The sequence below is a fragment of the Furipterus horrens genome, unplaced genomic scaffold, assembly GCF_987537825.1.
Source record: "Furipterus horrens unplaced genomic scaffold, mFurHor1.1.pri manual_scaffold_5, whole genome shotgun sequence".
Classification (NCBI taxonomy): Eukaryota; Metazoa; Chordata; class Mammalia; order Chiroptera; family Furipteridae; genus Furipterus; species Furipterus horrens.
Window position 1 is genome coordinate 171,979,462 of NW_028327175.1, and position 26,844 is coordinate 172,006,305.

Sequence of the window (26,844 nt, forward strand, 5' to 3'; positions counted from 1 at the left end):
AAGAATTAAAAATTATTCCACATCCTTGGTACAATTATTTTTAAATTTTAATCACTCTAGTAAAGATGCCATATATCAAATTACAGATTAATTTTTAATTCCATCATGAGTAATTATGTTCAGAATATTTTATTGTACTTATTTGTCATTTATATATTTTTGGGGAAATGTCCATTCAAATGTTTTGCCCATTTCAAAATGGGGTTGTTTATCTTCTTATTGAGTAGCAAGAAATCCACATATGTTATATGTACTAGTCCATGTCATTGAATATATATTTTTGTTGAATAGTCCATGTTGTTCAATATATATTGTGATTGCATATTTTGAAGAGCAAACATTATTAACTTTAATGAAATCCATTTTTTTATTTTAAACTTTTTCATATTTTATATCTTTTGTATTGTAGTTAGGGAATCTTTCATGAACCCATAATTATTAAGATTTTCTCATTTATTTTCTTCTAATAGTTTTATAATGTGAAATTTACATTAAAGTCTAAGGTCAAGGTTCATTTTTGTGTATATGGCTATACTATTGTTACAATGTCGTTTTTTGAAAAGATTCTTTTACTTTTGAATTGTCTTGGCATCTTTTCACAAATCAATTGGCCACACGTTTTTGCAAATATTTCTGGACTCCCTTCTTTGTTCCATTGGTTTGTCTGTTTTTAAGTAGCCCAGCGCCATAAGGCCTTGATTACTATAGCATTATAGTAAGTCCTGGGACAAAGTAATTTAAATGCTTCAACTTTGAATTCTTGGCTACCAAAACGTTGTTTTGGCGACTCTAGATCTTTTGTATTTCCACATAACATTTAGAATCACCTTGTCGATTTCTACAACCAAAGCAACAACAAAATTCCTCCTGAAATTTTTAATAGAATTGTACTCAGATTAACTTGAGGAAAATTTATTTAGATTTTCTTCAAATTCTCCCAATAATGCTTGGGTAGTTATCAGTGTACAGGCCTCATGTATCTTTTGTTAATTTTATCTTCTTGTTATATATATATATGTATTTAAGTATATTTTATTGATTTTGTTGTTACAATAGTCTCAATTTTTCCCCTTTGCTCCCCTCTGCCCAATATCCCTTTCCTTCCAGCAGTAGTCCCACCCCCCTCAGTTCATGTCTATGGGTCATACATATAAGTTCTTCGGCTTCATCCTTTCCTATGTTATTCTTAACTTCCCCTTGTCTATTTGTACCAACAATTATGCTCCTTAATCCTTGCACCATTTCCCCATTTCTCCCCCTTTCCCCTCCCAGCTGATAACCCTCCAAATGATCTCCATACCTATGGTTCTGTTCCTATTCTGGTTTGCTTAGTTGGATTTTTTTTTTTATTTTTTAGATTCTGCTGTGAGAGTTGTAAGCTTGTTGTCATTTTAATGTTAATAATTTTGATCTTCTTTTTCTTAGTAAGTCCCTTTGACATTTCATATAATAACTTCTTGGTGATGATGAGCTTCTTTAGCTTTACCTTGTCTGGGAAGCGATTCATCTGCCCTTCCATACTAAATGCTAGTTTCGCTGGATAGAGTAATCTTGGTTATAAGTCCTCACTTTTCATCACCTTGAATATTTCTTGCCAGTCCCTTCTTGCCTGCAAAGTTCCTTTTGAGAAATCAGATGATAGTCTTATAGGCACCCCTTTGTAGATAACTCTGCTTTTCTCTTGCTGCTTTTAAGATTCTCTCTTTATCTTTCACCTTTGGCATTCTAATTATGATGTGTCTCGGAGTGGTCCTTTTTGGGTCTAGCTTGTTTGGGACTTTCTGTGCTTCCTGGACTTGTATGTCCATTTCCTTCGCCAAATATGGGGAGTTTGCCTCCATTATCTTTTCACATAAGTTTTCATTTTCTTGCTCTTCCTTTTCTCCTTCTGGCACCTCTATGGTTTGGATGTTGGCACATTTAAAGTTGTCCCAGAGGGTCCTAAGCCTCTCCTCATTTTTCTCAATTCTTGTTTCCTCATTCTGTACTAGTTGACTGTTTTTTTTTTTTTTCTTCCTTATGTTTCAAATCATTGATTTGAATCCTGGTTTCTTTCCTTTCACCATTGGTTTTGGGTGGATTTTTCTTCATTTCATTTAGCGTAGCCTTCCCTTATGGGTTTGCCATACCGAAGCATATATCTGTCAAGCCTGTGAGCATCTTTATCAGCAGTGTTTTGAACTCTGCATCTGTTAGGTTGGCTATCTCCTTGTCACTTAGTTCTCTCACTGGAACCTTGATCTGTTCCCTCTTCAGACCATTCTTCTCTGTCGCCTCATTTTGAAAGGCTCCTGTGTTTGTTTGTCTATGTGTCTTAGGTAGAGCTGTTGCTCCTGTTATGTTGTAACGGGCGGAGCCTTAGGTATTTATCAGTACAAGGAGACCCATTTCACTACATTGTGGCATTGTTTGTGGGGGAGGGGTCTGAGGGGGAACAATGCTGCTTGCTCAGCACTCACCTCTTTTCCAGTCACTTCTCCCACTTCATATGGGACTGGTGCCTCTCTAGCTGTTTCCCTGGCTGTTGTTCCCAGAGTTAGTGGGCCTGCAGATGTTCTAGGATTGTGGGGGCCCTTTAAATAAGTGGACTCTCCTAAGAGACTGGCAGCTTCTTTCTCTGCCCCAAACCCCACTGGTTTTCACAGACAGAAGCAATGGGGCTTTATTTTCCCTGGCACTGGAAACGTGAGCTGCATGCTCTGGTCTGGTGCTGGGAGTGCTCCCCAGGTGTCCCTCTTGACTTTTTAAAATGTGTGACTGTGCTTTCTGCTGGTCTGCGCCTGCTCCTGCTGCCACCGCTGCTGCCGCTCCTGCCATCATCACACCATGTCCTCTCCACCCTGGCTCTGCCCCTCCTACCTGTCTGCACGAATATTTCTTTATAGCTTTGTTTGTTGAACTTCCATGAAGCTTGATTTTTTGGAACTTCTGGTTGTCTCTAGTTTTGAGGTAGTTGTATTCCTTCTTAGTCGTGGAGGGAGATGCAGTGTGTCTGTCTAGGCCTCCATCTTGGCTGGAAGTGTACTTTGTATTTTTGACGCTAGTGTAAATAATACTTTTATTCTAGTGTCTGATTATTTGTTATTAAATATACATACATTTAATTTTTGTATCTCTATCCTGCAAACTTATATCCTTCAAACTTTATAAGCATCCTTATGAGATATACCAGTCTTTGTAGATTTTATCAGTTTTTTGCATAGATGATCATGCTGTCTGAGATCAGATAATTTTTTTTCTACTTTTCCAAACTGAATAGATTGAATTTCTATTTTTTCTTAGTCCACTGACTAAGCTTCTTGTACAATGTTGAATAGAAGTGGTGAGAGTGTATATTCTGGATTTAATCCTGATTTTAGAGCAAAAGCATTCAGTCTTTTATAACTACATATATATTCTTTATCAGGGTGATAAAGTCCCTTCTATTTCTACTTTTTGAGAATTTTAATCAGGAACAAATGTTAGCTTTTAAGTATTTTTCCCTAATATTATAATTAAATAATTTTATTGATTTTTAAAATTGTGAATCACATTTACTAATTTTTAAATATCTTTAAAATATTGTATTTTTAGAGAGAGGGGAAGAAAGAAATAAAGAAAGGGAAAGAAACATTGATATGTGAGAGAAACATAGATCGGTTGCCTCTCGCATGCACCACATCCAGGGGTTGGGCCCACAACCCAGGCATGTGTCCTGACCAGGAATCAAACCAGCAACATTTTGTTTTATGGTGCAGTACCCAACCAACTGAGCCTCATATGTCAAGGCTTATTTTAAAATATTAAATCAATATTGCATTCCTTATATAAACTCCACTTGGTCATCTTGCTGAATTTGATTTCCTCAAACTTTAATAAGAATTTTTGCAACTATGTCAATTAGGAATATATGTCTGTAACTTATTTTCTTATTATGTCTCTAATTTTGATATAAAGATAATGTCAGCATAAAGGATGAATTGGAATGTTTTTCCTTCTGTTCAATTTTCAGTGATTTTGAGGACCCTGAGATAATAAAAGACAATTATATCCAGAGAAATTCATCTTTCATAAAAATTTAGCATTTTCTCTAATTGAATCATCCCCTTCAGTGTACATGAGAAACACCTAAAAAAATTTTTCTGAATAGACATTTTGATTCAGAAGATCCAAATGAATCCATAGTTGACCTTAACAAAGAAAAGCATATCTCCCCCCAAGTTATTCTGTTATATAGATATTTGTTCTGAGGATTCTTACTGTATTCAGTGTTTCTCAAAGTATGTTTCACAGACCAGAAACATCAGAATCACCTGGGAATTTTTTTTTTAATGTAAATGTTCTGTCCCCACTTCAGAGCTATGAAATCAATTTCTCTTGGGAGGGAAGTAGGTGGCAGTTTGCCCTCCAATAGCTCTCAGGGTGATTCCAATGCACACTAAATTTTGAGAACCACTGCACTATGTTAATAAAAGAGAATCAAAAAAGAACAGAGATGCAATTAATTTTATGTATCTTGTGTTATAAATAGATGTGATTTCTTCTGTACTGACTAATTTTTTATGACATATTTGGAAGATCTGAGAGTGAGGGAGAGAAAGTGAGATGTTTGAATAGCGTGAAGTAGGTATGGGTAATCTTTAGGAAAATGCAGAAGCAGGCTGATAAGATTGTTAGCCTCTACTGGATATCTACTTAAGCAATGTGATTGTCAAACTTAATTGGTGCCTATTTTCCCAATTGTGCAATCTTCTCTACAATTCTGAACTGTCCAAGGTAGAGGGATAGACAAGGCAGTTTCTTGGGTTTGTACAGTTATTTTACAATGAGTAAAGAAAAGGAGAAAGGATGCAGTGGGTGAGGTTATTTGCAAGAGAGTAAATGACTGTAATCATGGACCATAGTCTGTTGTATAAAGAGAGAAATTAAGACAAGGAGAGGATAATAACAAAGTTCTGAAATCTACAGGTAAAAGATCTTTATGAGATGGAAGAATTCTTTAAGTAGACATATTTTAGAAAATGAGCTGGGACTATAAATAATAATGGCTGAAAAGTGAAATGCTTTTGTATGAAATTTTTATTTTTATGTGATAAGAAGCTATAAAATGTGACCTGGACAATAGAGATTGAGATCACTGTGCCAGATCATTGGTACTGAGAAGTCACAGAATGGGTGAATAAATATTCACATGCATATTGATGTTCTCTTTCATTAATGGTGTCAATTATAATAGTGGGTGGATAAATTGGAAGCTGACAGCCAAGGACCAAATCATAAAGTGCAGTGTCATCAGTATCACATAAAATAAATGAGAAGTCATCACTGGCACAGGAAATTTCTAATGGACATATATATGTTTCTGTATCAGATTATTTTTAACCCCACCATAATTTTAAAAATTCATATTTCTGGTATGTCCTGAAGTGATGAAATATATTTTAGTAATAAGAAACCTAATTGTGATATCTGTGTATAAGTTTTGATTTTGCCATGAAGTTACATAAAGTAGCAACCAGCTCTCCTATAGACCATTGCAAATAAATGGAATCCTAATAACTTCCTCGTGTTTTCCTATTCATGACAGGAACAAAAAGTTCGCTTTGAAAGATTGCTACCAGCTCAGAAGAACAGGAATGGAGATTGTCTCTACTGCACTCTGCTAATATCCATTCTAATTCTGTTTTTCAAATCCACAGAGAGTGAAGAAGTTTATCAAAGGCAGGTGCTGTCAATTTCATGTATCATCTTTGGAATTGTCATCGTAGGCATGTTCTGTGCAGCATTCTACTTCAAAAGCAAGTAAGGACATTTCTTTCCTGTGTTAAAAGGTTACTTCTCAGAGGAAATACTTTGTTTTTCTTTACGTTGTCAGTCTTTGCTCCAGGCTGAGGGTTCTTAATGCAAATTTGTCCATCAAACACCTACAATGGTTAGTGTATACAGCATATGCATGCATGTATGTGTGGTTTATCTTTGATGCACATAGTTATCATTCCTCTTTGTGATGAGAAAAACTCTGTTATTTGCACATTTTGATTACCTACCAGAATTAAAGGTTCAGTGTCTGCCATAATTAAGGAGTTAACTGTTTTGAACAAAGAAGTCACTGATGTAGATATAAACATTAACAACCAGTATCAAGACTTTTCTCTTAAAAAATTGTATGCTTTTTCTTTCAAAGTATTTTTATCTGATACTCATAAAGGTTTTAGCTAAATATGAAATATGAATACTACAAAATCTATTTTGATTCACCAGTTGATATGCACATCTTGAATATGCTCTATAATTCCTTTGTCAAGAAACCAGACTTTCCACAGATAAAGGTACTTATTTTTGACTAATAAAGTAAGCTAAAAGTATACATACATATACATGTATATAAGTATATGTGTGTATATACATATATGTATATTTTTAAAATGAACTTTGATGAAGGTATTTTATTTATGGAAATGGCATAATCTGCACTTAAAATAAGAAATGCAGATAAAAATACTAAATTTTTCAGATTCTTGTAAGACATATAGGCTTGAATAAGTTAGGACAGATTCTGTTCCTACAGCTTGTCTGAAGTCCAGGTCAAAGCATAATTGCTTTTCACTGGACATATATTTTTCTATCCATTTGTTCTTCTAAAAATGGATCAGTTTCCATATATAGTTTGTGATATCTGTGTGCATGTTGTGTATGTTGATCTTTAAAATAATAACGAAAACTCAGGTATGTATCTAGAATTAGTAACTATTACTTTTTAATGAGCTGTTTCAGAATAGGGTTAGATTTTCAGAATTCTGTGAAAATAGTACAGATAAAAGTTCATAAACCCAGATTCAGTTTCCCCTACTATCGATGCAACAGTACTACCTAAATTCCATGCCTCCAAATTTTTTAGTTTTTACCTAATGTGCTTTTTTTTTTGGTTCCAGGGCCACATCCAGGATATCACATTACATTTAGTTATCATGTCTCCTAGGCAGCTCTTGGCTGGGACAGTTGTTAGTGTTCACCTTTTTTTTTTATTACTCTTTTTTTAAATTGAATTTATTGGCATAACATTGATAAATAAAATTATATAGGTTTCAGGTTATTGTTCATTTATAAGCACTTATTTTTTTGTCAGAGACTCTGGGCTTTTTATTTATTTACCTCCCATTTCCTACAACAATTGGAATTATGTGTTATTGCAGCATTTTTTAAATATCAGAATTTAATTTTAAAATATTAGTCTGTCAAAGCCACATAGTAGGAAATTGCAGACGAGGTATTTGTTTTCTTCAGTTATAGTTGACATACAACATTGTATTAGTTTCAGGTGTATGACATAGTGATTAGACATTTATATACCTTACCAACAGATGGGGTCTTTGAATTTCCACAGTTCTAGTTTAAATCACATGCTCTAAACCACTGCACCATGTTTGGCTCATAGAATCCTTTCACTGAAGAGTGAAACTGCTTGGAGTGAATCCGGAATGTCTTCCCCAGTGCAACCAAGAGCATTTTCTATTTATTTCTCTAGGAAGGCTATATTTCACAGAGGTTAGGATTCTACACATGTCAGCCACGCCTGTGTTCATGTCCTCAGCACGCCATTTGTTTGCAAATTACATCCAGTCCCTTACCTTTGGTTTCATTTTTGGTAAAATGTGGCCAAAAATACATCTACCTCCTAGAATGAATCAAGGATTAATGGGATAATACTGTAAAAAGGACATCATGTAATATTCAATGAGGGCTTGCTATTGTTAACAGCTATATGTTTCCATTCCATTACTCAGTGGCTGGGGAACCTCAAGGAAAAGTGTGCAATGGAGCAGAGAGGGGTAATCACTCCTGACTTGGCACTACAAGGGTCTCCTTATGCAAGAAAGAAATTGTGTATTTAACAATAAGCAACTTACTATGCAGAAGTACTTTATCACTTATTTTCAGGGTGTAATTTGTAGTGGAGCACATTTAAATCAAATACTGTTTATCACAATCCCAAGAACAGAGAGCAGCTGACTAACTAGAGTACTTCTGTCTTCAGGGCTGTTAGTATCCCCCTCTCAGGGCAGCAGGTGGACCCTGAGACCATCACCTGAGGCTCAGGAAGCTGTTAGAGGGTTTAATAGAAACACTCTTCCATATCAGATTCATTATGGGTGACTCAGAGGGCTTGAGCCACAGAAGCCTCCCCAGCTGGGACATCATTACAAAATAAATAAATAAGAAAATGTGAGAAGAATGAAGAAATAATAAAATTTGAAGCTATTTCCAAATGGAGTAATAGTTTTCATTAAAAGTATATTTCTTTCTTCTAGTACAATTTTCAAGCATGGTCTTCCTTTATTTTTCTTGGCCTAAGAGGAATGCCAAACTAAACACCAAGCTCTAATAATCTATATAGTTTAAAGCAATGTAAATTTTTATAAAACCCTGACATAATAGTCTTGGTGCTTATTACTGGAATTATAAGTCCTCTCCCCAAACCTTGGTCAGACTCTACCTTGACCTTTCTTCATTTTCATACATACTTTAAGGTTGTTTTTCATGTATAATTTCTTTACCTTATCTCAAAAGTCCCAAGTATTTTAGGATTCTAGGACCTCTCTATCATTGGTTCCCAAATAAATTCACTTGATCCTACATTCTATATACTAGGATGTACTGTTTTTGGCCAGAGAAAGTCAAAAGTTATCCAAAAGCTCACATTCTCTTGGTCATTTTCATTTTAGTTCCCATAATTCCTGATTCCATCACTCTGGTTCTTTCTACATTCTCTTGTAACCCTTGGTGTGGCATGATCTTACCAGATAGAATATTACATAAAATTGTTAGCTGATGAAAGTTTGAAGGTAATATGATTAGGTAGTAGTGAAGAACACCTTCTTGAATTTAGAGGATTTTCTGAGTTAATTAAACCCCCACATCTTTGAAGGACATAATGAAAGAACTTCTCATCACCCCCAATAAGTCAATATATTCTGTATTTCCCAAACACTAAATTAAGGAATTACTGAAAAGATAGTACTTCTACTATTTAATACTTAGGAGAGTAATTGGGTCCTTTCTCTGGCTCAGCTTCATCAATGAATTCCTGATAGGATTTTGTGACTGTAATGTGCTTCTAAAAATGTTGATATGATTGATTTATTTTTAACAACAGGCTACAGATTAGCTGTTAGGAAGTAGATAGATCATTGTAACTGGACTATAAAGCAACTAAAAACACAGTAGATAAAAGCCCTGTACCCCTCCCCGTGAAAATAAGATGAAAGAAGTATTTAAACAGAGTACATGACACTCATGTTGTAAATTCAAAAGAAGTAATGATGCTCAGAATCTCCAAATCCTGTAACAAATGATGGGACTTGCTTGTGAAAGATGCAATTAGTACCATCTTTTCTTTTTTTTTGAGTCAGTGTTCTAGTTCCTCTGAAGCATCTGCCCATACAGGCTTGCTAAATGCTGAGGAGGAGAAGAGATCAACACTTCACATGTGCTCTCACTTTCAGTTTCCACAGTATGGAAGATAGCTTTTAAAAGTTCTATTTTCATTTGAGGAAACTAAAGCTGAGAGATGGTTAGGATATCAGTCTTTTTTGATTTAGGATGCAAATCCCAGTCTCATTAATACCTGGGCCCAAGCTCTGTAGAGTGCTTGCTACATGGCTGGTGAAGCTCTCTGCAGGGGCTAGGGTTCCTATGCTCCCCAGCAGAGCTCCAACCTTGATAGGACCTTGGGCAAGAGGTGAAGTTCATGGCCGATGATTCTACACAGTTCTTTTTGTTGTTGTTTGTTTGTTTGCTTTCTTTTGTTTGTATATTTGTTTTATTGGTGCTGAGTCTTCTGCTGATAGATAATTACTGCAAAGCTTTTGAAAGAGATTAGCTAATAATGCAGTGTTTCATTGCATCTCAGATAACAGTCACCCCACATATGCAGGCAGGAGTACTTTATTTGGAGTCTAAAAACTGAGAGTAGTATCAGAATTTCCACTAAGAAGTTATGGGACCACGGGCAAGTGGTTTGACAGTTCTAGGTGGTGGTTAAGAGTACAGAATATGCAGCCATACTGACTGGGTTCAAATCTAGCTCCAAAACTTACTAGCTATGTGAATGTGGGACAAATTATTTAAATTTCTGTGCCTTAGTTTTCTCATCTACTAAATATGTACAGACTTAACGTTTTGTCACATGGAATTATTCTAAAGAATAAGTGAACTGATGTTTGTCACATAGTACATGCTCTTTGAGAGTTAACTATTTTTGCTATTGACAAAAGGATAAAAAAATATATGTAGGGTTGATGATAACAATTAATGAGCTGTTTATAAATGGGAAAAAAGAAAATATACATGTCATGGTACATATGCCAGCCACATGATCAAGCTACACATATTTGAATTGTGCAGATATAAATGAAACTTTGCAAGTATGTTACATGTGACTGTTAGGTCCAAGCTTCACATTTTCCACCAGTCACTTTTTCAGACCATTTCTAATTCTTGCAGCTGTCCACTCAGGGTTAGGTACCTCTTGCATCCACGAGGGCAAATACAATGCATTATGTTTCATCTGTCTTCAGCACACCATTGGGGGTGAGCCCCTGGGTGATGATGGATAATACCACATTCTCTCCAGATTGGAAATCGTTCTTGGTGGAGTTGAAAATGAGGGAAGGATTCTCTTCATTAATTGAGTTTATCTAGCTTTAGTAAATGACATATATAGGTGATATGAATGAATGAAACAAAAATTATGCATAGCATAAATTTATGTTACTATTTATACATTTATTTATTTAAACCTACAGAAAACAAGTTAAACAAATTCAAGAGCAGCTGAGAGAGCCACAAAATGGTAAAAACTACAGTCTCAAAGCGTCCAGCACAATGACAAAGTCAGAACACTTGGTGAAGAATCATGTCCAGCTGCAAAATGTAAGTTACATGTCTCTACATCTCTTCATGCAGCTCACCTCAGTGCTTTCAGTCCAGAGAGATGGGAGCCTGCAATCAGACTTGTATATTTTCTTCAGTACTTTGTAGATTTTTTTATATCATCTTGCAGTTCCATATGTGCATATGAATGATTACACATACATGATGAAAGAGAAAAATTAAATCTGAGCTTTTGATTACAATAGGTAATATAAATTAACTTCTGGAAGCAAAGAGTTTCAGTTCCTTACTATGTGTCAGAAATTGTGCTGGGCATGAGGGATATAATGTTCCCTACTACATGGGAATTTATGTATAGTAAAAAATACAAACACCAGAACCAGAGGTGTGTGGGCTGAGATGGTTGATATTGGAACAGAAATTGAAGAAGAGACCAGAGGGGAATGGGGGAGGCAGGGGCAAAGCATGTGTGGGGGCTGCCTGTTAACAAAATCAGGTTTGAGCTGGGTTTTGAGGAATATGAAATGTTCATCAGATACTCAAAGACTAAAGACAAAATACTAGAACAAACAGAAGGAATAAATTTATGTAATCTTAAGAATCCATGCTATGCTTGAGCACCTCCAACATAAGGGATGTGAGAGAAGTCCAAAGTGAGAGAGGTGGGAGGTGAGTTGTGGTCCCACAGTCAGTACTTCCTAACAACTTGAAGTTAAATGTAAACACTGAATCCTGCATCTTTCTAAAGTAGTTTTAATCATTCCTGAGATACACTGCACAACTCTAACTTTAAGTGAATACTGTCTAAGACATACTGAGATAGTCCTCGCAGAGTAGCAATTCTGCCCCCACACAAGATTGCACTTCCAGATTCTCAGGCACAAAATGAAGAAACAAAGGCGATGGTGTAAACCTAGTATTTGAATATAATAGGCAATCACCCAGGACACTTTATACTCCTCACTGGGAATTTATGCATCATTTGTGATTCTAAGAAACCATTACCCCAAAAGTTACCATTATGTTGGGCATAACAGATGTACTTACATGTTTAATGCAGAATTCATAAATCAGAATTGCTTCCCAGAAAAAATTTTATTTAACTTGTAATCATGGTTATGAGCAAAGATTGTTCTTTTCTTGAAAGAGAGAGAATGCTTTTGCTAATGATTTCTAGTGAGTATAATCCCACCACCCTGAAACAAATGCAGTGATGGAGGGCTTCAATTACTTAGCAACTGGACCTGTTAAAGATAAACAAAGCCAGCCAGTGGTTCAAATGATAATGATTGATTGTAATCAGTAATATACTATTGCTTTATGGAAGAGGATCCATTGTGAACTGAACACAACTTCAATTTGTACAGAGGTGACTGGGTGTTTTAAAGGAAGAATGATGGAATGGGGAGGAGAAACAGTGGGGGCTTAATAGAACCAGAGAAGTGAAAAATTACAGACTTGGTCAGTGTAAATGTGATTAGGCTAGCTGTGTCTGTTAGCTGGCAATTATTGAATTTATGATTCTTACTTCTACAGAGACTGGGAAACAGAGGCCCTATCCTTTCTATTGATTACATTTCAAAGAAATGGTTTTCAGGTCCTTGAGAGACCCTCCTGAGTTGCAGGAGATGCATGTACACCTGAGAGTGACAAAGGAAGATGTACAATTGTAAGCCCTTTTTAGTAAATGCTCTAGAAAAGCCCAGTCAGTGGCCCATGCTCAAGTGTTGGCTAGATCAAATAGTAAATTCCTTTGGAGGCCTTGAGGGCTTTTACTGTTATTGTTGTTTTTATTTTGTTCTCTTTTGTTTTCAGGAAAGCCCTTTAAAATGTACCTAGGGTCATCCTAGCGGTATAGTCTTGAGCTGTTAGAAACTATGTTAGAGTTTATTCAAGTCTTTTAGTGTGTATGTGAGTGGGTGAGTGGATAAAACCATCAGTACTGAGAACCTGTAGTTTTTATAGACCAAAGTGTAGACCTCCTCAAAAAGAGGACTCAGAAGAACCCATGTAAATGTTGGTCAAGAATAGCATCTTTGTTGGACCCTACACATTTTACAGGGTTGTAGCAAAACACAGAGAGTTTTGTATCCTTTTTTTTCATACTAAACATTATTAATAGCATTTTCTGTCTGATCTGTAATCTCTATAACTTCCTTTGGGAGATAGCATAAAGGTCCACAAAGTGGCCAGTTCACAGTTTTTCATCCTTCCCCTTCTAGTAAACATTCATGTTCTTTCTCATTGCTTACTATGAAAGCACTATCAAAATAAACTTTACTCCTGTGCTCCTCCCACCCTTCATTTGATTAGATTTATTAGGATTAAACAAAAAAGAAGGAAGTTGCTAGTTGTAAGGATTCCAACACTTGAAAGACCTTTGAGTGCAGGTGATTTTATTTTTTTATTCCCCTTCCTCCCTTTTCCACACATCACACCTCCCTCCAGGACATTTTATATGTTGGCCCAGATTAGCAGACTGTGGACCCAACTGGATCATTCCCATGGAGCCCCCACTAGGACTAGGGGAAGCATCATTTTATTTTCATACATTTTTTAATAAAAAGGGTGTATATGTAGGACATTTTGTCTCTGAGTTGTGATATGGTCAGCTAGGATAACACATTTCAAGAGATCATCAGTCCACAAGGCTAAACAGAAATTGGGAATTCAGGCAGAAAATAGATATGAGAGAAAAATATTTAAGGACCCTGAAAAAGAAAAGTGCATTGAAGAGACATATGCCTGCCAATATGGAGTAGAGGGCAGAGATGCTGATAAATGCACTCCAATGCACAGGATAGCCATCCCCTACAGAAAATTGCTGGGAGTGGTGAGCAAGTCCAGAGCCCAAGCTCAAGGTGCAAAATGTGCTCATTAAGAAATTCTGAAAGCCTAGATAGGAGTTCTATCACCACCATTCCTACTTCGAGCATTTATTTCTACTATGTGGTGAGTGCCATACCACATGCACTATAATCCTTGGGGGAGGGAAAATTTCCTACTTGCTTACCATAACAGGCAAATCTGTCATTATTCTATCTTGAAGTGCAGGTTAACTACTTGAAATTCTTTGTAAATTGCAGTGTTTAACAAGTGAATTGTCTGTGTCTGGCATTCCCTTAAGTTCATTAAACATTCATGGAAAAGGGTTTCACTTTATAGTCATTTAACAAGATGTAGAACACCTGGTCCAGTGAAGCAAGATGATAGCCTGGAAACACTTGACTCAGAGGCTGCAAAACTAGACCTGGAAGTGCCTGAGAAGCATCTAGTCCTTCACCATCATTACAGATTAAGCATCTGTTTCTCAAAGAGATGCACTGATCTCATTTACTTGAATCATCTGTGAGAGAGGTGGGGCTAGAAGTATAACCTCCAGACCAGTCAAGGTAGTAAACTTCTCAGCCTGGTTCAGGGATCAGAAAGAGAAGTAATAAAAAACATGATGATTTATATATATGATAACTATCTAATAAGTACCAGGCACTATGTTAAAGACCAGGGATGTAATGATGACCAAAAGTGACAATGTCTCTACTTTCAAGGAGCTTACTGATTACTCTAGATGATGGAGATTAGGCAATAATACACCACAACAAATATGCCAAGACCTATAGCTAATAGTGAACAAGGCTGTTAGCGCTTATAGAAGGCAGATCTGGGAGTTAACCTGACAATAGGAACAGCAAAGAACTCAGAAGAGGCAATTAAGCAACACGTGCTCAGTCCCCTGGCTGAACTAACACCTAGTTGAGGCAGGGTCGTGGGTGAGTGGTAAAGGGCGGGGGTGGAGAGACGTGCTTGCTGTTCCTTGTGTCTGGAAAGGGTGTCTACCTATGCTATTTTGCATCAGTGGAAATGTGGTAGTTTGACAGCAGTTCTTATAGATTTTTCTGCTCTAATATATGGTGCCACCATTCTCAAAATACCAGCAATGGTCAAGTAGTTTTTAATTATTTCCATTACAAATTCAGATGAAATCATGCTCTAAAACATAACTACTCACTTTCACTATTCTCTTGGCTATTGAGTCAGACCTGAAATAAAGAATTTTTGTGGGCGTGTGGTACAAAAGATCTTTTTTTGAATGTGCAAAGGTACAAGACTTGTTTTAACACATTTATAAGGTAACAGACACATGTTTCTGCCTCATCTCAAACTTACCATTAATTAAAGATGCAGAATGATATCAGTTGACCTGTAGCATGAAAGCTCATTGATTTGCTAGAGACTCCATTGTGAAAAATTAAATTGCAATTATGTTTGCAGTGAATGATTTCAATTCCCTCTTTTAAAGAGTCAATAACTAAATACTATAATCACACACAAATACACATGTTGTTTATCAATAAGATGTGAATTATTATTTTAAGTTAAATGTATTAGGGTGACATTGGTTAATAAGATCACATAGGTTTCAAGTGTACAATATCTGTATATTGAATTGTGTGTCCACCACCCAAAGTCAGTTTTTTCTTCACTGTATATTTGACCCCTTTTAGCCTCCCCCCCCCAATACCTCCTTTCCTTCTGGTAACCACCATACTGTTGTCTGTGTCTATGAGTTTCTGTTTGTTTGTTTTTCTTGTTCATTTGTTGTTTTCAGTTTTATATCCCACATGTAAGTGAAATTATATAGTCCTTAACTTTTTCTGTCCAACATTTTCCTTAGCATTATATTCTCAAGATGCATCTGTGTTGTCACAAATTTCAGTATTTCATCTTTTTTATGGCTTAGTATTAGTCCATGGTATTATGTACCACATCTACTTTAGTCATCTAGCAAAGAACACTTCAGTTGTTTTTGTGTCTTAGCCACCATAAATAATGCAACAATAAACATAGGGGTGTGTTATCTTTGCAAATAAATGTTTTCAAATTTTTCAGGTAGATACCCAGAAGAGGGATTCCTGGGTCATATGATAACTCTACTTTTATTTTTTTGAGAACCTCCATGTTGTTTTCCATAGTGACTGTACCAGTTTACATTTCCACCAGCAGTGAATGAGGGTTCCTTTTTCTCCACAACCTCTCCAACATTTGTTATTGTCTTGTTGATAATAGCCATTCTAACAGGTGTGAGGTGATATCTCATTGTAGTTTTGATTTGCATTTCCCTGATAGCTAGTGAAGGTAAATATCTGTTTTGAAACAGACATAGACAAACTGGGAGCACTCAGAGTGTGCACACTATGTGCCCCGAGTAGGATTCGACCCCTGGCACTTCAAAAGATGAATGATATCCACAATGTCCTGTCCTCAATAGCTCTGCTCAGCTCCTGTAGACTCATGTCTACAGCCCCTTTTACGAGGTCAATCTATCTCATATTTGGTCTTCCTCTTTTTCTGCTGCCTTCTATTTTCTTCAGCATTATTGTCTTTTAGCAGAAAGATAGACATTTAAAACTGTTTAAAAATACCCTTCCTCCTGCCTTTATTGTATGGGGTCCCAGACTAGGGGATTATCAGCTCTCTCAACGTTGCTTTCTAACACAGACACTGCTTTCATTGAACCTTCTGACTCCCGCTGAGTGTAAGCTGCAGAGCTAGAAACAACATGCTGTTACTTGCTTCCAACATGTGCCTGCTTCGTTTGGCTGGTCTATTGATTCCAATGCACCACCAACAATGTGTTAGAAGTGAGGTGGGTGATGGTGCAAACAGCAGTGACTGTCCTCAGCACCTCCACAAGAGCTGTCAGGAAAGCCAATAGGGAAGAGTGCTGCCTCATGAAATAACAGTATTGATCAGGTGCTACAGGTGTTTAAAAGAAAATTGTTTCGGCTCTTGCTGAACAAACTCATGAATGGACTGTGGCATCTCCTTATTCACTATTAATATGACATTTTGTACATTATATGAAATAAGGTTTTAACAAAACATGTACCCACATAAAGAAGTTGAGATCTGTGTGAGTGCAGGGAAAGAACATGAAATCAACTGCTGTAACATTGCATAGATATATTAATGGAAGGACCGTATAGACAGCTGGTCTGAATACTTCAAGTTCACTGAGATATTATCTGATGGATAAAATTGTGCCTGCCTGAACACTGCCCATGGATGGAACTGCATACATTTGGAAGAACCCTAATAAATGATTTCAGCATAGAGCATAAATTGTCCAAAGGCTATAACCCCGGCTAGCTAAGCCACCTTTAAGGAGAGCTGGTGCATGCTGTTTTTACTGAGTGGGTTATACATCTTGAGGACCCATGACTGAGCTACTCAGAAAACTAAAGTGAGGCTAAATTCAGCCTTCAGTCTCTAATTTTTTTGTGTGTATGTGTCTTTTGCTTTTTAAAAAATTCTTTATTTTTAAAGGAGACTTTATTTTTTAAGACAGTTTTAGATTTACTGAAAGCTTGTGAAGATAATGCAAAGTTCCCATATATGCTGTACTCAGTTTCCCCTCTTATTAAGATAGCACATTACTATGGTACATTTGATACAATTAATGAACTCATATTGATGCATTGTTATTAACTTAATTGCTTCTTCTGTTTCAGGATCCCATCCGGGAGACAACATTATATTTAGTTGTTATGACACCTTAGACTCCTCTTGGCTATGACAATTGTCAGATTTTTGTATTTTAATGACCTTGACAGTTTTTAGGAGTACCAGTCAACTATTTTGTTAGGATGGTCCTTTACTGGAATTAGTTTGATGTTTTTCTCATAACTAGAATGGTGTTACCAGATTTGGGGAGAAAGACAATAGAAGTAAAGTACCATTTTTATCACATATCAATATTGCACACAATCAATATGATTTATCACAGTTGATTATTCTTTTTGCCATCTGTCTGTGGTGGGAATTACTAGATGTCTCCCCCAAGGCATTGCTCTTTTTCTTCTCTTCCTTTCTTCTCTTTGGGAGGAAATGACTATGTGTAGCCCACACTTAGTGAGTGGTGATTTATGCTCACCTTTTGTGAGGACAGGGTATCTACCTATGTTATTCAGAATTCTACTCCAAAGAGTTTGTCTTGTCTTTCTCATTTATTTTTTTCAGCATTTAAGATTATGAACTCATAGATAGCTATTTTATAATTTGAGTTATAATCCAATAGTTAAATACTATTTTATTTATTTATAATAAAATGTTTTTGGCTTTGGCCATTGATTCTTTCAGTTGGTCCCTGTGTCATTTGGCACAACTAATGAATATTTTATATATATAAATATTTTATAAATATATATATATGTGTGTGTGTGTATGTATGTGTGTGTATGTATGTATGTATAAAATAGAGAGTGCTTGTGTGTGTACTTTCACCTTTAGTCTTACAGATTCCACTCATTTCCAAAGTTTCTCAGGACAGCAATCCCCTGAGTCCCACCTCCCACTGATGTTCTTTCATATATTTCTAATAGCGTTAGTTTCTCTTGTCAGAGTTTGCATTTCTTCCTGGAATCTCTAAACCTCCTAAATTATACTTACTTTCTTAATATATATATATATTTATTTAATACATATAAGGCTCTTAACTTTACCTATTTCCCCTTGTGTGAATCATGCTAATTTGTGTCTTGTAAAAAATTGATCCATTTCAACTAATTTATCAAATTTGAGGGCACAGAGTTTTTTTTTTTGTTTGTTTGTTTGTTTTTTTAACCTTTTTACATGCAGGGGAAATGTAGTGATGACCCCTCTTTCACTTATGTTATTGGTCATCTTCTCTCTTTTTTTTTCTAGGTTAATCTGGATAGGAATTTTCCAACATTATTGATTGTCTGAAACAATCAGCTTTGTTTTTGTTTATTTTCTCTATTCTTTTCCTGTTTTAAATTTCATTAATTTCTTCTCTAAATTTTATTATTTCTCTTCTTCTGTTTGTCTTAGGTTTAAATTACTCTTTTTCTAATTTCTTAAGGTGGAGATTGAAATTATTGATTTTAGATATTTCTTTGTTTCAAATATAAGAATTCAGTGTTTTAAATTTATCTAATTGCTGCTTTTGTTACTCCCCACAAATATTGATAAGTTGTATCTTCATTTTCATTTAGTTAAAAACATTTTAAAATTTATCTCAGACTTTTTGTTTGACCTTTCTGTTATTTACAGGTATGTTATTTAATCTCTAAGTAGTTTTGGATTTTCCAGCTATCTTTTTGCTATTGATTATTAGTTTAATTTCAGTGTAGTCTGGGAATATATTTTATGTAATTTTATTTTGTAAGACTTCTTAAGCTGTATTTTATGTCCAAGAATATATTTTATCTAAATGAATGTTTCCTGTGACTTTGAGAAGAATGTGTAGTTTACTGTCTTGGAAGGAATATTTCAAGAATATCAATTAGATCTGGTTGATTGAGTGTAATGTTCAGATGAATTATATTGTTAATGATTTTCTGCCTGATGGATCTGTCAGTTACTCATAGATGGGAGTTGAGCTCTTCAAGTACAATAATGGATATGTCTCTCCTTGTAGTTCTATCAGTTCTTGCTTTATGAATTTTGATACTCTCCTAGGCACATAAATGTTAAGAACTGTTTTATCTTCTTTGAGAATTAGCTCCTTTATCATTAGGTAAATGATACATCTTTTATCCTTCTTTATTCTTAATACTTTTCCTTATTCTGAAGTCTGCTTTATCTGAAATTAATGTACCTACTCCAGAGTTCTTTTGATTTGTGTTAGGATGATATATCTCCCTCTACTGTTATTATTATCATATCTGTGTCTTTATATATAAAATTCTTTTTCTTTTTTTTTGTAGAAACATATAGTTTAAATTTTTTCATCTATATGGAAAATCTTTGTTTAATTGATGTATTTATATAATTCATACTTAAACTGATTATTGATATAGTTCAATTAATATCTGCTATGTTTATAATTATTATTTATAATGTTTTGTACTTGACCTTTATTTCTTCTGTTTTCTTTTATTTCTCCCTTTTCTTCTTTTAATTAGTTGCTATGATTCCATTTTCTCTCCTCTTCTAGCATACTGATCATGCTTCTTTTTAGAATGTTTTAGTGGTTGCCCAAGAGTTTGTAATATACATTTACAACTAATCTCATACCACTTTCAAGTAACACGTTACCATTTTATTGGCAATACCAGTATTTTATAATGGAGTATTCTCAATCCCACTCTTCTGTTCTTTATAAAATTGCTGTTCATCATTTAATTTGTATATATACTACATCTACAACATATTACTTTGAAAAAAACATTTTTATTCGATCTATTAATAATAAGAAAAGTAAAAAATTAATTTATCTTTATGTATTACTTCTCTGACATTTCTTTCTTTATATAGATCTGATTTTTGACCTATATTATTTTGTTTCTCCCAAGGAACTTCTCTCCTTTATTTAAAAAGGATAGTTTCATTACAGATATATTTCTAGTTTGGTGTTTTTTGTTTTTTTTTAAACACTTAATTTCACTCTTCTCTCTTCTTGTTTGTATGACTTACTAGAGGTCCACTGTATTTCTTAATATTTTTCTTCTACAGGCAAGGTTTTTATTTTTTCTGGGTTTTTTTCAGCATTTAATTTTGTTTTTAATTATATTTTATTGTTTATGCTATTACAGTTGTCCCAGTTTTTCCCTCTTTGTCCCCCTCTACCCAGCCCTGCCAACTCCCTCAGGCAATCCCCCACCATTGTCCATGTCCATGACGCTTGAGTATATGTTCTTTGGCTAATCTGTTTCCTATGCTGTACTTTATATCCCCATGGCTATTCTGTAACTACCAATTTGTATTTCTTAACCCATTCATCTTTTTGCTCATCCCTCCAACCCCCTACCCATCTGGCAACCATTAAAACATTCTCTGTATCTATGATTCTGTTTCTGTTCTGCTTCTTGTTGTTGTTTTTAATTTAACTTTGATAGATATGTATTTACTGCCATTTTATTGTTCATCTCTGATCTTCTTCTTCTTCTTAAAGAAGACCCTTTAACATTTCATATAATGTGAGTTTGGTGGTGATGGACTCCTTTAGATTTTTCTTCTCTGGGAAGCTCTTTATCTGTCCTTTGATTCTAAATGACAGCTTTGCTGGTTAGAGTAATCTAGGTTGTAAGTCCTTGCTTTTCATCACTTTCAATATTTCTCACCAATCCCTTTTAGCCTGCAAAGTTTGTTTTGAGAAATCAGCTGACAGCCTTATCTTGCTGATTTTAAGATTCTGTCTTTGTCTTTAACCTTTGACATTTTGATTATGATGTTTCTTGGTGTAATAGACCTCTTTGGGTTCACCTTGTTTGAGACCTTCTGTGCTTCCTGGACTTGTATATCTATTTCCTTCACCGAGTTAGGGAAGTTTTCAGATGGCTGCTACATGTGTTGAGCTTGGAGGCATGCAGTCAAGACCAAGCTATGAACCAAGGCAGGCTGCTGCTAGTGCTGGTCCTGAAGCAACGTAATGAGAAGTACAGGGCTCACTGAAGCCAGATTCTGCTTATCGAGATAATTTAGGAAAATCTGAAGCATAGGCCAAGGCATGCAATTCATATGAAAAAGCTATTGGAAACAGCTTGAGAGGGCCAGAAATTTGGGTGGAGCAGGGCTTCTGGAAATCACCAGGGTGAGGCAAACATCATGAGCCAGATTAATAGATTCTTAGTTACGGTGCCTGCCTGCTGGCTCTGTGGATCTTTGGGGGCAGGGATCAGAAAAAGAACAATAGCCTCTGCCAGCACTTCTGTCTGGGAGAAAGCTGACCCACAGCTCTGACCCTGATGCTGGATAATTCAGTTCCTCCCTGTATGTCTATGAATCCTTTTAATCTGCTGCTTCCACACCAGAATTCAGAGGGAGTGAGTCCAAGTATGTCCATGTTGGGTCCCTTAAATAGAAACTGTCTGAGAATTCAGCAGTTTCTGTTCTCCACAGCCTCAATCCCTGTTGGCTTTTATAAACAGAAGATATGGGAACTTATTTCCCTGGCACTGAAACCCTGAACTGGGTGGCCTAGTATGGCCTGGGACCCCTTGCTCCTGAGATATCTCTCCCAATTTTTACCTGCCACACGTGGGTATAAGACCAGACTGTTCACATCTTGCCCCCTCCTACTGGTCTTGATGTGGTTTCTTCTTTAATTTTATAGTTGTAGGAGTTTGATTCAGTTTGATTTATGACAGTTATGAATAATGATTGTTCTATAGTTTAGTTGTAATTTTGATGTGGTTGTGTGAGAAGATGAGCCATGTTTACCTACTCTGTCATCTTGAATGGAAGTCCAGCATTTTATTTTATTTTTGTGCTATTTTTTCTCTCTTTTTAAAAAACTATAGTTTGAAAATTATATTCTGTGGTATGGATGTTTTTGATGTTTATCCTTCATGATTATTTGTGTTCTGTGAGCTTCCTATATTTGTGGTTTGGTATCTGTTAATAATTTTGGAAAGTTATAGGTTATTATTTGTTACTTCAAACATTTCTTCTGCTCCATTTGCTTTTACTTCTCCTTCTGGTGTTCCAATTATGTATACTTTATACCATATAAAATTGTCCATAGTTCTTGAATCTTATCTTCTGTTGTTCCCCCTTTTCCCCTTTTATTAATGCATTCAATTTTTGCTTTGTGTTTTATCAGAAAGTTTCTATTAACTTATACTTGAAATCACTGTTTCTTTCCATGGTTGTGTCCAGTATAATGATGAGCCTATCAAGTGCATTTATCATTTATGTTACAGTGTTTTTCATTTCTAGTATTTACTTTAAAATATTTCTTAGTGTATTTTTCTCTCTTACTTAAATTATCCATCTGTTTTTGCACATTGTCTACCTTTTTCCTTTAAAACCCTTAGCATATTTTTTATTTTTTGTTTTAAATTAATTGCCTGGTAATTTCAACATATCTGTGGTATCTGAGTCAAGTTCTTGTGATTATTTTGCTCCTTCAGTCCTCATTTTTTTTCTTGTCTTTTAGTAGGCCTTATAACTTTTTTGGTTAAAATGTAAGCATACTATATTAGGCAATAGTGCAGTAAATAGGCCTTTAATAGACCTTTAGTGTAACATTTTAGGTTAATCTGGCATGTAGTTGTATTTTGTTTAATGTTCACTGTAACTATAGATGTCAAGGACTTTAACACCTTTTATTGTTTTGTTTTGTTTTTTCACTTTACTTGTGTCTTTAGAAGTTCCTAAGAACTTCTTAAATAGAATCTGTGACTCAATTTTTCAGCTGTCACCTACTGTTATTGTAGTGAGGCCATGTTGATGTGGTTTACGGAGTGGTGGAGGGGAATCATCTGTGACCTTATGATTATATTTCACTCTTTTAATGCGTCTATCTTCCTTGGCTCTAATCTTCACAAGTGTTTCTTAACTTTCTACTTCTGATATGAGACAGGAAGGCTACAGGGGATGGAGCTAGGGAAATGCTCTTCTCACAGGTGAGACTAGGCTTTCGTAAAGTCTTTTCACTGAAAAGTAGGTAGTGGTAATGGAGAACATTCTGCATGGATTTCAGAGTGGTTCCTTTTCCTCTTTTAGTCAGACATGTGTTTTTCTTTTCTTTTTTCTTTTTCTTGTTTCTCTTAAATTGTGCTTTGTGTGAGAACTTGTTGTGAGTCTGGAGGTAAAACTCAAGAAAGTACAGGAACTCTTCCTAAGAATGCAGCCTTCAGATGATTTTTACTCTCACTGTAGTCCACACACAGGTTCCAACAACTTATTAAAATTACCATTTTGTATTCCAACCAATATATGGTTCTGGCAGATCCTGCTACAGTTAAGCTGATGTTGACTAAGATTCACTATATTCACTCATCTGTCCAGATTTTGGAGTGGTGGTTTTCCCTGCAGCCTCAATTATTTGATGAATATAAGAGTAGTCATTGATTTTCAGTTTGTTCAGCCTTTTTCTTATTTAAAGACAGGAATGACAATTACCAAGCTCTTTGTCAGCACTGAAAACTGGAAGCTATGTTGAAACTCACTTGAACTCACATGTACGGAATATTATTTTGAAGTATTGCCAAATTATTAGGGTTTTTGTTTGTTTGTTTGTTTTTAGTTTTCTGACATGTTTCAACTTACTCTGGATAGGAATAAAGGCAATTTAAATCTGAATCTCAAGTTAAATGCAGACACAGAAATGAAAATGATTCTTGTATAGGCTGTGTGAAAAAGTAAGAAGATTCATAATAATAAGTTATGGAAACAAAATTGTGTTAATGGATCAAAATAGTACAATTGAAAGCAACAGTGTACTATAACAACAGTCCAAGCTTTCGAAAGAAAATATTTTGGAAACAATATCTAGTATAAAACATATGAATAAATGGGACAAGTAAGAGGTTGATATTATTCAAAACTTTTCTCCAGGATTTTGAACAAAGCCCTCAAGCTTTCAGTATCAAAAATTTCATTCAGATGAGAAGCTCTGACCTAATGGCCCAAAAGCTGATTTAGGCTTTTTGACATATATTGATTAAAAGAAATAAATGGTTGATGGCTTTAAATAATTTGGTGATTTCTTCTAGAAAATCTAGGTGCTCTAGAAACACCTTGCTGATGTTGCTCCTGAGAGCTCTCTGCAGGAGTGAAGCAGAGGCATACTGCCTCTAGTTTGCCACAGGTGTCCCAGACCTGCTCACTTGTTTCTGTAGCTGAGCCTTCCAGGCATCCAAGTTTGTCTTCTAAACCAATTTATTAGAAGTTGAGGGAGAAAAAAACACAATGCCTAGTAGGTCTTTTATAAAACTTGGAAATCAAATAGAAATTCAGGATGTTGTTTACATTTCAGTTACATGTCCAGTCAATTCACCTTTTTCATGGATGGTTTGCAATAAACAACTTCAGTTAGTTCGTAAAGAAGCACACATGAAGATATTTCCATTGTTTTTTGGATGTATGTAATTTTGGGTTGTTAGAAACAATCACCTTTTCCAAGTTATCTCCATATCTTCTATTTGTTCCCTGTCAATTTATTCCATTTTGCAAAGATCTGGCCAGCTTCTGTAAATCCATTTTGTAGAATTCAGATTCTGATTAAAGACATGGCCATTACTGCCACTATGTGGTTCATTTTGGAAGTACTTTAAAGGAAAACAGACATTTTGAACTTAACGTTACAGAAGGTTGAGATTTTTTTCTTACTCCTCTAAACCCATGCCCACTGATATACTTTTTATTAAGGAAAACACCGAGTTAATAGTTTATTTTATTGTTTTCCATCAGTATTCTGTGTGGTTCCTTGGATACACATACACATACAAACATACACACAAAATATATGCATGTGTACATACTATATACACACACACACACACACAAAGTTAAATATATATGCATATACACAGTACATACTTACAATTATGTATATATATTTTTGTGAATTTTCTTTACACAAATTGTTTATATTATTCATATTTTTGTACCTTGATTTTCTTCTTTTGAATGGCTATATAGTATCTGTTTGTGGACATTTTCATTGTTTCCAATTGTTTCTTTTGTGTTTATTTTCTGTATTGTTATAAAAATTGTACTGCTGACATACTCTAGTGATTACATCATTTTGAACTTTTACAGTTATATTAATGCTAGAAATTCCTAGAAGTAATATTCTGGATCAGAGTATGTATATCTGACATTTTGGAACACATTGCCAATATTTACCCCCCAAAATTAGCACTATTTCTACTTATCTAAATCTTTTTTATTTACTAAATAATTTTAAATTTTATTTTTCTTTATTCTAATTTTCATTTATTTACAATGAGTATAGTTGTACACCTTATTTTTATATTTTATATCTATTTTTCTGTGAAATTCTTGTTCATACGTTGAATATAACTATCTAGACTTCAAAATATCTGTAGTTTGGATAAAATTGTAAAAAATGTCATTCCTCAGGAGAGTTTTTATTTAAAGTTCTAGAAGAGAAACCTACTATTCTTGCTGCCTGTTCAAGTGCCAAGAATCCAGATGGTGTTAAACTTAGCAACTACCTGGTTGAGATGACATGTGATACTTATCTTGAGGCAGAATTTTTTCTTAATGTGTCATCTTTATAAGTTTTATTTAGGCTTCTCTAGCTTATGAGGCATCATAGTCAAAGGTAAACCAAGGGTTAATAACTATAAAGAGTGAAATGCTTACAACTTTCTCTCTTTAGACTTGGCAAGTTCCTGGTAACAGACTAAAAAAGATAGACAATGGAGAGTGGTAGCCAAATACGCTGAATCAATGTCCTCCATAAATTTAAGAATGTTTCAAGTTTCATTCAATCAGTATATATCAAACCCCTATTATTAGTAGTCAGCTATTAATTATTTGTAAGTTGTGCATTGCATAAAACATATGTATGCTTTCTTGCATGTTCCATGGGTGTGGATTGAAATGAAAAGACAGACTCAGGATTCTGATGTGAAGAAATCTCTTGAATGGACCTTATCTAATCACAGAGAGTCTGGGGCAAGGATGGGGACAGCATACTCAATGTGTGAGAAATGGCATGCAAATGATGTCTCTATCAGTCTCTTGATTGGGTGACCAGTGAAATGCTACTGGCAAGTTCAATAGCTTTTCAATACCTATCTGTAGTATTATAAGCCCTCCTCTTATGACTACCCTTCAGCTCACCTTTGTGCATGTGATTTCCTACAGTATTCAAAGGCAGAAAGGCATCCTGTGACTGCATTGGAGAAAATAATGGAATCAAGCTTTGCTGGCCCCCAGTCATTCCCAGAGGTCCTGTCTCCTGACAGAGGAAGTCAATCTATCAAGCACCACAGGTACAGATATGTAATCATGATGGGAATGGGCACATTCACAACATGTATGACTCTGGACATTACATTCCAAGAAATGGCAACATTATTTAGGAGAGATGATTGTTCTTGCTTTTCTTATAGTTCTACATGAAATGGATGCTCAATCAGCTTAGTGTAGGTAAACCAAAGATATCAGAAGGCTGTGTTGCCCTTATAAAAAGCCTAAAGGAACTGTTAACAACATCCATCAAAACTGCAGACAGAGACCAGTGAAACA

General features: G+C 35.2%; 1 protein-coding gene across 1 annotated transcript in view; it reads left to right on the top strand.

Annotated features, from left to right (window-relative positions):
- The window catches only part of NRG3 (neuregulin 3), a 675,183-nt gene that overhangs the window by 636,969 nt on the left and 11,370 nt on the right, over positions 1-26,844 (top strand). Inside the window, exons 5-7 of the mRNA XM_090279417.1 lie at positions 5,679-5,781; positions 10,785-10,911; positions 26,461-26,588. Coding sequence (XP_090135543.1) covers positions 5,679-5,781; positions 10,785-10,911; positions 26,461-26,588 — 358 coding nt within the window. The remainder of the gene's footprint in view (positions 1-5,678; positions 5,782-10,784; positions 10,912-26,460; positions 26,589-26,844) is intronic.